Below are 11,179 nucleotides of genomic sequence, written 5' to 3'. Positions count from 1 at the left end.
GCTTTAACAGGTGAGAGCTCTTAACATAGCGTTAATGAATATTTATTTTTTTGATTGGTGTTTTACGCCGAACTCAAGAATATTTCACTTAAACAACGGCGACCAGCATTATGGTGGGAGGAAACCGGGCAGAGCCCGTTGGAAACCCACGACCATCCGCAGGGTTGCTGATACACCTTCATTTATGAATATTTATTTAATTATTTGATTGGTGTTTTACGCCGTACTCAAGAATATTTCACTTATACGACGGCGGCCAGCATTGTGGTGGGAGGAAATGTTTACGAATAAACACTACAGTACTTGTTTATTGGGTGTAACAGAAATGTGTTTATTTATCCATTCACAAACTAAGCATTCATTTTTAGTGTGTATCAGATCACCTTCACCTTTGTATGTGTCCCTGGCTCATAACCCCGCCGTGTCGCTCTCGCGGCAGCTGACCAGTATCCAATCTAGTACAGGAAGCTCTAGGTTGGCTACGCATTTCAGTCAGGAGTTTCCACAGGCTCTTCGTGAAGGGTTGTGTATTAGCTGGGATCTATATTCGGTTTTCTCCACACATAAATCGGATCGCCGCCGTAAGTGAAATGTTCTTTATTACACACATGTATGTGAGAATGCATTCCAGTGTTTGCTTACATTATTTTTAGCGTTGTTTGTGTCTTTTCATTCACTATCTAGAACAGACAGTTAGGGTAAGAACTTGCGTGACCACCTGTGCAGCATTTTTCTGCTGGTTTATGACAGAGACAAACATATGTCCAGTAAGAGATATTGGTTTTTTATTTGCAGTTGAAGTCAAGGTGCCTCGTCTTCCGGCTGGTAACGTCGCGGAAGGATTTGTGTGGAGCTACTTTTACAATTATTTGAAGAAGGTGCTCCCAGGTAACCATGTGCAAACACCAATTAAATAATCATCCGCATGGTATAAAATGGCAGCTAAAGTCATTGTTCGTCAGTGAGTGACAATCATGTATCAGTATTGTAATTCTACAACAGGTGCTTGTATTTCTACAGTAATTTTTGTAGATCTACTTCGTTTGGTATTAAGTATTTACAGTACTTATATGTGCCACAAAATACAGCAAAAAGCTGGTTTATACACAGGCACTTTATAGAGTGAACGTTTAATGCAAACAAGAAAGAAACTGTAGTATATTTCTTTTAGCCAGTCGCCTAAATCAGTCGTACCGCCGACCAAAATTGCCTTTCGTTAGTGATACGTAACACCACAAGCTCTACACATTGATATGTTGTAGGTCTATCTTGTTGCAAGGAATCGCAGACAGCATAAAGAGAGCTGAATATAGGCGATTGCAAAAAGATATAGATTATAGAATGCGCATGTGGGGAAGTATCCACTATTTTTGCCTTTTGTGTGTCTATGTGAAAAGGCATCATTATGCTTAGTACCTGAATGGGTAACTTTGTAAAAATCGAGCCCTTTGTCAAATTAATGTAGTGTAAGTATAGTTCACAGGAAAGATGTATACAGCTTGTGCGGGCAAAATCACATCTGTGTAGCTCTTAATTATTTAAATTGGGATAATTTTATAAATTATGAATCGAGAGGCATGAAAATTATAGGTATAGGGTTTGACATAATGGAAAAGATGTATGCAAATTTTCATGGAAAACGCGACAGGACTTTGAGCGGAACAAAGTCGGTGGTGCATTCGGACATGCAGGACGTATAAAGTGATTCCAGTATACCCTCTCACTTAACTTCGTTGCAGGGGGAATAATAAGCGATGCTATACTCCCTCCCTTTTTTAATCAGATCTGAAGAGGCGAATGGAACACAGCGACTGGTATTCGGAGTACAGCAGAACGATCTCACACAAGATGTTTGTGTTTATGCCGGACAGTGGTCGAATGCTGGAAAAATTGGAAGCAATCCCGGGTGTGATTTTGGCCGGAACTGTCGACTGTGAGAAAGATGAAGCCGGAAACATCAAAAGGAGATATGATAGTACTGTTTACAGGGTGCAAGACACAGAAAACGGACAGGTAAGAATGGCGCTTATGTTAGTAGTACGCTTGTTTGTAAGAAAAGCATGTTTTTATGTCAGTAGTTTGTTCCCAACGTGTAAATCAAAGACAGCTCCTATATAAAGGAATGCGCCATACTGCATTCTTTTATATTTTAACATTAAACATGGTGGTTGCTAGTTGCTTGATCATTCTTGTTGATTGGTTATAAGTGTAACATGTAGAACGGGATTGATCGTAATGGTAATGATAATGCCTGTTTAGTGTTATATATTACGTGTATGGTTATACTCGTAGGTATAATACACGTAAAGTCAAACACGTGTAGACAACACGGCTGCTCAGCGATAGTTGATGGCAAGTGCCCTGTGCACAAGTAGCTAATACCTACCCATGATCACTGACATATTGTACACATGTAGCTAATACCTGCCCATGATCACTGAAAGATTGTACACAAGTAGCTAATACCTGCCCATGATCACTGACATATTGTACATAAGTAGCTAATATCTGCCCATGATCACTGACATATTGTACACATGTAGTCATCACACATCCTTGGCTAGCTTTCTACTGTGCACAAAATGTCTGCAGATATACACGATCAGTGACTGAGCACACTGTCAAGAAATAGCCACGATCAGTTGTTGAGCGTACACAAGTTGTCAACACCTATCCACGATCAGTGGCTAAGCGTACAAAAGTTGTCAACACCTATCCACGATCAGTGGCTGAGCATACACAAGTTGTCAACAGCTATCTATGATTAACGGCTGAGCCTACACGAGTTTTAGCAGCTATCCACGATCAGCGGCTGAGCGTACACAAGTTGTCAACAGCTATCCATGGTCAGTGCTCTATAGCCAATAAAGTGGTCAACGAATGAGATAAGTGTACAAAAGTAGTTGACTATCAACACCTATCCACGACCAATGCGCAGGTGTATATACATGTTGTCAAAAGCTATGTATGGTCAGTGCGCAAGTGTACACATGTTGTCAACAGCTATCCACCATCAGTGTGCAAGTGTACACAAGTAGTACACACCTGTTCCAGATAAGTGCTTCAGTGAATAAGTCGTTTTAATGAACCAGCACTAGATATAAGAGGGGCGGAAATCTGTGTTGCATTAAGGAGCACATTCCACCTGCATGCACTCTAAAGACTCACTCGTCGTCATATAACTGAAAAATTGCTAAGTTCGACGTTCAAATCTAAGAATGCACTCACTCACCAAGTTGCACAGAAGCAGCCAGCGCCCATGCAATGTCGCCCGTCTGTAATATGTGACTCGTACTTTTCGTGCAACCAGGCGTATTACTTTGTTGGGGAGTACCTCACCCCTCTGGCGGTGATTCAGGACATGGAGAGTGGGCAAGAGGCGGGACTGAGCACAGATGCGCATGCCAAACAGGTCAGCTGGCTGTACAGGCGATTGGAAGAAATCCTGAATCACGAGCATGCGCACGAACTCAACGGAACATGGCGACTCTTCCGGCATGATAGTAAGTTGAAAAACTTTAGGTCATGGGGTAAGCAGAGTAATCATGAGAAGAAAGAAGGAAGATAAAAATATTATGTTTGTTTATTGCTTCAAGTTACTGTGAGGTGCTGACCATACGAACCATATCTTGATTTTTCTTTAACTAAAAGAGCTAAATTTATCAGAAGCAGTACCTATAATCAACGGTCACAATAACTGTTTAGGTGTATTTTAAACAAGTTATTCTAAAGATTACCAATATTAAAGGCCGTTCATTTATAGGTTACCACTATTAATAAGCTGGAGGGCCTCCGTGGCTCAGTTGGTTAGCGCGCTACCGCAGCGTAATGGTCCTGAAGCCTCTCACCAATGCGGTCGCTCATACTGGTTTCCTCTCCGGCCGTACGTGGGAAGATGTTCAGCAACCTGCGGATGGTCGTGGATATCCTCCGGGCTCTGCCCGGTTTCCTCCCACTAAAATGCTGGCTGCCATCGTATAAGTGAAATATTCTTGAGTACGGCGTAAAACACCAAATAAATAAATAAATAAATATTTATGAGGTTACGTCATCCACTCTATTGATGCCTCAGTGACCTAGTGGTGAGCGATAGCTGCGAATTCAAGTTCAGATTATCCTGCTGGCTTCCTCTCCAACTGTACATCGGAAGGCCTACGAGTTACTTTCGCATGGTCGTGGGTTTTCCCCGGTCTCTGCCTTGTTTCCTCCTACCATAATGCTGGTAGCTGTCATATACGTGAAATTTTCTTCGGGAGGAGCGTAAAACTCAATGATTAAAGTCAGTCAATTCAGCGAACGTAAGATGCACATGTACTCCGTCGAACGCTTATAAGCGAAATAACTATTTCGTCTGCGCATGACCGAAATTTCCTCCATGTGGGATAAGCAAACCCAAGAAGCCTGTCATTATCCATGTTAAAATATTGCAACCCTTATCATTCTAAGGGAATATGGCAAATTTCGAGGATTTAATGTGAATAATGTGAATTTGTTACACCTAATACTTTACTTGGGTTCAAAAGAAGTTTCGAGTCACATTAAAAATTACACAATAAAAACTAGAAAGGCTTCATGTGTCTTCAATATTGTAGTATATGCATACATCGCAGTCACGTACTTTTGTTTACAGAACGCTTGACGCGTTCTGCCTTGCGCTCAGATGCACCGCTCCAAAGCTAGCTGGCTTTTTGTCCCCATTTCAGGACCCAAGAACAGTGCAAATGAGGGAATCTAAAAATTCCCCTGCCCAAGGCTGAATCCCGTACCTCGCATCCCGTACCTCGGGAGCCGTGCTTTTTACCACTGAGCCGCAGCGCATTCCTGTATTTCAGTCCATACCTGTTTATTTCTCACTTTGTTTGTGATTTGTTTTCCAGATTCTCCAAAGAAAATCTCCGACATATCAAGACAGCTTGTGGAGCTCATAAAAGAAGACATCGAGGAGGACTCAGCGTGAATGGTCTCCAATTTTTAACGTGATGACATTCACATCGTACTGGAATTAGCTTTATCATATTTATTTTATCAATCCAAAATCAGGTCTTTTGGGCGGACATGTTTAAAGCCATTGAGTAAATATTAGAGAAAACTTAATATTACGATAATTCTTATTTATCCCGAAATCGATTAATACAATTTAATCGGCCCATGGCTTTGATCTCTGATTTTATGTGACAAGACATCCTTTATCATATTGTCATATAGCTGCTTTGGTCTCCGCTTATGTGTGACAGGATATACATTGTCACATCATGTAGCTGCTTTGGTCTCCGGTTTTATGTGTGACAGGATATACATTATCACATCATGTAGCTGCTTTGGTCTCCGCTTATGTGTGACAGGATATCCATTGTCACATCATGTAGCTGCTTTGCTCTCCGGTTTATGTGACAATGATCAGTTATCACAGTCATGTAGCTGCTTTGGTCTTCGCGTATGTATGACAAGATGCCCATTATCACATCATGTAGCTGCTTTGGTCTCCGGTTTTATGTGACAATGATCAGTTATCACAGTCATGTAGCTGCTTTGGTCTCCGCTTATGTATGACAAGATGCCCATTATCACATCATGTAGCTGCTTTGGTCTCCGGTTTTATGTGACAATGATCAGTTATCACAGTCATGTAGCTGCTTTGGTCTCCGCTTATGTATGACAAGATGCCCATTGTCACATCATGTAGCTGCTTTGGTTTCCGGTTTATGTGACAATGATCAGTTATCACAGTCATATAGCTGCTTTGGTCTCCGCGTATGTATGACACGATGCCCATTATCATATCATGTAGCTGCTTTGGTCTCCGATTTTATGTGACAATGATCAGTTATCACAGTCATGTAGCTGCTTTGGTCTCCGCTTATGTATGACAAGATGCCCATTATCACATCATGTAGCTGCTTTGGTCTCCGGTTTTATGTGACAATGATCAGTTATCACAGTCATGTAGCTGCTTTGGTCTCCGCGTATGTATGACAAGATGCCCATTATCACAGTCATGTAGCTGCTTTGGTCTCCGCTAATGTGTGACAAAATTCCCATTATCACATCATGTAGCTGCTTTGGTTTCCGGTTTTATGTGACAATGATCATATTATTGATTTGATATTTGTGGCGAGATCTTAATCATCACATGGTCACATGGCTACTTTAGCTTCAATCACTTCTACCATGGTTCCCGCAATAAATGTACAAATATCGAATTTGTACATTTCGAATTCAGATATTCGATATTCACAATATCGGATTGAGTTAGGTTTAAATTAGGTGAAACCATGACGTTCTGAAATAATCAGGAATAAATGAGCTGCCTTTTTTTCTTTATTGGCATATTAAAGAATTTTTAGGGAGTTTCTTAAATTACCTCAAAGCAATACATAGTCACTCAGTACTGCAAGTAAGACTGGAGGAACACTGGCGTTGTTAAACTTTATGTTTTATTCTTTATCATAAATCTGACTGAAAATAAGTATTGGTGTGATAATTTCTTTTTCGTAACAGGTTTATTATTGATGTTCAGTGAATTGATATTGGTCCCGATTCGTATCATATAGGCAAAATGTATATTGCTGACTGTGTGTATGGCAAAGCTATATGCCAGCTTCACCCCGTATACGAGGTATACGTTTAGGGGCCTATTCCCCCCGTGATAAAACTGATCAACGGCCAAATTGAAAACGCTTTATAGTTACCAAACATTTTAAAGGAACATTGCCCAAACATTTAAATGTTCGAATATCAATAGATTTCGCTGCTATCATATTCGACAGCAGGATTTCGGTTTAACACCGCCATGACGGTAACTGAAGTCTCGTATGTATGGAGAAAATTCGAAGGGAAGTAACTCTTCCTGGCATTAGACTTACCCGTCATTATATTCGCGAGATCTAAGGGAGGACGGCCTTGCTGTTGTTGTTGTTATTTATTTATTTTTGTTTTGTTTTTGTTTGTTTTACGGTGAATGAAATTCAAATAAAGATTGCGTGTCTAGCATGGACGTTTTGGACCATATTGAACAAACTGGAAGTTCATTGACATCACCGTTTTGTTTAACTACTAAACATTCCCGGATTGCTTTGTCTCAACGTCCAACGTGATTAAACATGTAGTACTGTATCTGTATATGTATTTAATGTGGGAACATAGTAGTTAATAGTGTGTTTAACAGCAAAATGAATATTTGACTTCGCTGTTCACAGTCCTGTGCAATATGTCACAAACTGCTCACCGTAGAACAGCAATGTTTATGAACAAAAACAAAGAATAAAATAAGAAAACCCTATTTGGAATCTCCAGGTAATGGTTTTTCAGGTGATAGTACTTTATTTAAAGGTTGTCTATGCGTTTATGGACAGAGGAATAGTCGATTTATCTTAAGATGTAAAAATGTCATTGCGGTGATGTTAAATTATTTTCACCTATTTGATACTGAAGTGGACACAGCTATAAAATGACGACCGCTTCTAAAATTTTAAAATCATATTTTATAATTATGTATTACTGTCATCTGTAAATTTTAAATATATACTAGATTCCCTATGGTATAATTTTACTTTGTTTTATTCATCTATTTATTCTTTGCTGATTTCTTTCCTGTTCAAAATATATTTATATATATTATTTAAATAACGACTTTGTTCTGTTGTATAAATGCTTCATCCCGGTGAGTCATATTGTATTATTTTGAGATTTCGGACTGATAATGTATCAATCTTTGACACATTTTTTCGATATGGATTTTTAATGTATGAATTCATGATGTATCTTATAACAGTTGAATTGCTTTAAGGTACTAAATCGTGTAAGTTTAGCAGTATAACCTAGTAGGCCTATGCCTAGATAAAATTGAATTACTATTTTCTTAATATATTAATTTTAATTATATATTATATTAAGTAATTATGTATAATAATTATTTAATAATCATAGGTAATGTAAAGTTGTGTTTGATATTTTTCTCTTTATAAATGGACGATTGTTGTAAACTCAGTACTTTGCATAGTAAATGGTCCATTTAGTGTTATGTGCACGACTGCCGTCAGTTTCTAAATTTAGCTTCCACTGTTTACATACGCTGAGTTCGGCGCCTGCTGTCTGCCTCTCTGCCTTAGAGTGTTCCAGAATGCGCTCAGTTCGGTGCCTGTTTGTTTACATCAAGTGTTCAGGAATTTTCTTATTCGAGACAATTCCACCAGGCTATTTAAGACCTATGAAAGCAGGTCAAACGGAGAGAACAGAGAACGGAGAATTATTGAGAGTTTTGGATGCTTTCGCTGTGTATTACCTTAGTAGGCCTTTTGTGCTGAATTTTGGTGTCTTTATAGCCTCTGGCTTTGTTATGTCTCCACCGAGCACTTGTTCAGTCCGAGCTTGTATATTTGATTCGTGCTCTTGTGTACACAGTGCTTATTAGTACACGGACCCTGCCTGTGGAGTTTTGTGTATATTTCGTCATACACGTTATACTGTGGATTTTCCCTCTTATTTCTGCATTTATGCCTGTATGGTTTTCCGCATTGTGGAATATATGCGTCCGTTTGGACTTGACACCGTTGTACATGTAAGTACTTTAGTATTTGTATAGATACTGCTATCCTTTCTTGTTAAACTTAAGTACTTTAGTATTTGTATAAGTCTTATTATCTGTTCTTGTTAAAGCTAATAACTTGTTGTAAAATAAAATCTGCTGGTTTTTGGTTACTTTTTTGTGCGGCTAAACTGTCGTGTATTTCGAACAAGCCATCTCTTTATAATACAGACAGTTTGGTCCGTAACATTAGTATATCGGCTATTAAACTATTAAATTCTGACTAAGAGAATGTGGCGAGAAGGAGGTTCGGTGTTGAGTTAAGTAGGCATTCACGTAACATAGCCTTTTTAAATCTTGTTTTTTTTTCTTGTTATTTTATAAAACAAGGAATTTGAAACAAAACTTTGCCATGTGATAATACGGTAGTGTGAGACGTAAGGACAACTGAACATCACTGCTGTGATGGCAAAAGAGACCTCTGTATTCCTTATGGTAATACGGCAGAGTGGGACGTTCTGGCAGTTGCAAATCACTACTGTACTGGCAGAAGTAGCCTCTATATGCTGTGTGGGAATACGGTAGAGTGGGACTTTTTGTCAATGCCCATGACTGCTGTACTGACAGAAGTAGCCTACTTAACATGTCGTGAAGATATTTAGAGGCCACTTCTGCCAGTACAGCAGTGATGGGCAACGGTCAGAACGCCCCACGCTACCGTACTACGGCATTGTTTATAGAGTACATAGTATTAAAGGTGTACACTGTGCAATACCAAAATTCTGCACTGCTGGAGTTGTAAGCTGCAAAAGTTATACAGCTGTACTCTGACAGTCTTGTATATTACCAAAGTTGTACATGACCAAAGTTGCACAACACCAAAGTAGTACGCCACCAAGCTTGTACTTGACCAGAGTTGTACAATACCAATGTGGTACGCCATGAAACTTGTACGTGATCAACATTGTACAGTACCAAAGTAGTACACCACCAAACTTGTACGTGACCAAGGCTGTACAATACCAAAGTAGTACACACTAAAATAATTTTCAGCAATGTTGTATACCCTCAAAAGTTAATTTACTTGGGCATTTAAAATAATTAGAAATATTATAACACATATAATATTGTGACCAATTTGAAGCATTAACTATAAATAACTATTTTGCTATATATACATTTCGATTACTTATATAAATGTGTAAAATATTGAAAAATAATAAAGAAAAAGTAATTAATTTGACATGTAATGTTACCTTTGCTATTGCACTTATGTTATTACAATTTCGTTATTGCACTTTAGTCATTACACTTAATTTATTATTACACTCCTGTTATACACTTAGCTTGGTATACATTGACATTTGATCGATACATTTTGTTATATTAACCCGACAATATTGTAACTTATATATATGTTATTAGACGTGTGTTATTAGACTTATGCCATTAAACGTATGGTATTAGACCTGTTTCATTAGACTTATGTTATTAGACAGCTGGAAGATAGTTTATGTGATTATCACTGAACAGTTTGAAATGCCATAACTCTTATTACACTTCTAGTGTTACACAAACAGGTTTCATTACACTTATATTATCGGATTTATGTTATTTCAGTTTGTTATTACATTTTGTTATTAAACATATGGGTATATTGACGTGTGATCCAAATATGATTTCTTATGTGTTATTAAATTTATGTTGTTACACTTATTGCACGTGTGTTGTCAACCTTACGTTACAAACAAAGCTCTTTGTAGACCCACCTTGACCTGTAATCCCCGCCCTGTTGAAAAAGTTTTCACTTCTGAAGATCACTTGAAGAAACTTGATTCTCGTCAGATCGCTAAGGTGAAGAATTCGAAGCCCACGACAAGCTTTTCTTTATATCTAACGTACATTCTTGATGCGAACACGGGCCTAGGGGCTGTCTGATCATCGTGTTGACATAGATCGCCACGTTGAACGTATGAAGAGTTGCAGCCAAAGCGCAACTAAGATACATATTGTTTATCGACAACTGATACCCCAGCGATTAGGCCTACACGATTTCAATACTGATTTCACTCATTCATCTATAACATACCTTGCGTCTTCCCAACATCATTGTAAACTGTTGACTGCTTCTTTTTGCGTGATTCTGACCTAATTTCATACATTATATACTTTCTTAGTTCTTTGGTGGTTTGTATTATATCTCGTTTTGGAAATTGGGCTGGAACCTTCTTATCTCTGCCGACGCAAAGATAAATACTGCTGGGTCAGTATATATATATATGCACTCTCATTGTTCACTCTTATTATTTATCAGATAACATGTAGCCCAATTAAATTAATTTATTTATTTGATTGGTGTTTTATGCCGTACCCAGGGATATTTCACTTATACTACGGAGGCCAGCATTATGGTGGGAGGAAACCGGGCAGCGCCCGGAGGAAACCCACGACCATCCGCAGGTTGCTAGCACGCTTGTAGCCCAATTAAAATACAAGTGTGAAAGAGAAGCTTTTCTTGACTAAACAACACTACAGGCAAGTTACTGCATTCTGATATCTGAAAAAGTGGATCTAGACCAATTGGACATTTTTTCCACGAAGTCAGGTGGAGCGTTGTAAAAACACACCCACAGTTACAGTGTGAGGTTCACGTGA

The 11,179-nt window shown here is 38.6% G+C and overlaps 1 protein-coding gene across 1 annotated transcript; it reads left to right on the top strand.

Moving 5' to 3' along the window:
- Nucleotides 1-915: 915 nt before the first annotated feature.
- On the top strand, nucleotides 916-10,198 carry LOC135479105 (stimulator of interferon genes protein-like). The gene is made up of 3 exons (XM_064758829.1): nucleotides 916-2,013; nucleotides 3,311-3,503; nucleotides 4,878-10,198. The coding sequence occupies exons 1-3, from the start codon at nucleotides 1,798-1,800 to the stop codon at nucleotides 4,955-4,957; spliced, it is 489 nt and encodes a 162-aa protein (XP_064614899.1). The 5' UTR covers nucleotides 916-1,797; the 3' UTR covers nucleotides 4,958-10,198.
- The last annotated feature ends 981 nt before the right edge of the window (nucleotides 10,199-11,179 follow it).

The sequence above is a fragment of the Liolophura sinensis genome, chromosome 12 (assembly GCF_032854445.1).
Source record: "Liolophura sinensis isolate JHLJ2023 chromosome 12, CUHK_Ljap_v2, whole genome shotgun sequence".
NCBI classification, from domain to species: domain Eukaryota; kingdom Metazoa; phylum Mollusca; class Polyplacophora; order Chitonida; family Chitonidae; genus Liolophura; species Liolophura sinensis.
This window is presented reverse-complemented; position numbering and strand designations above follow the sequence as displayed.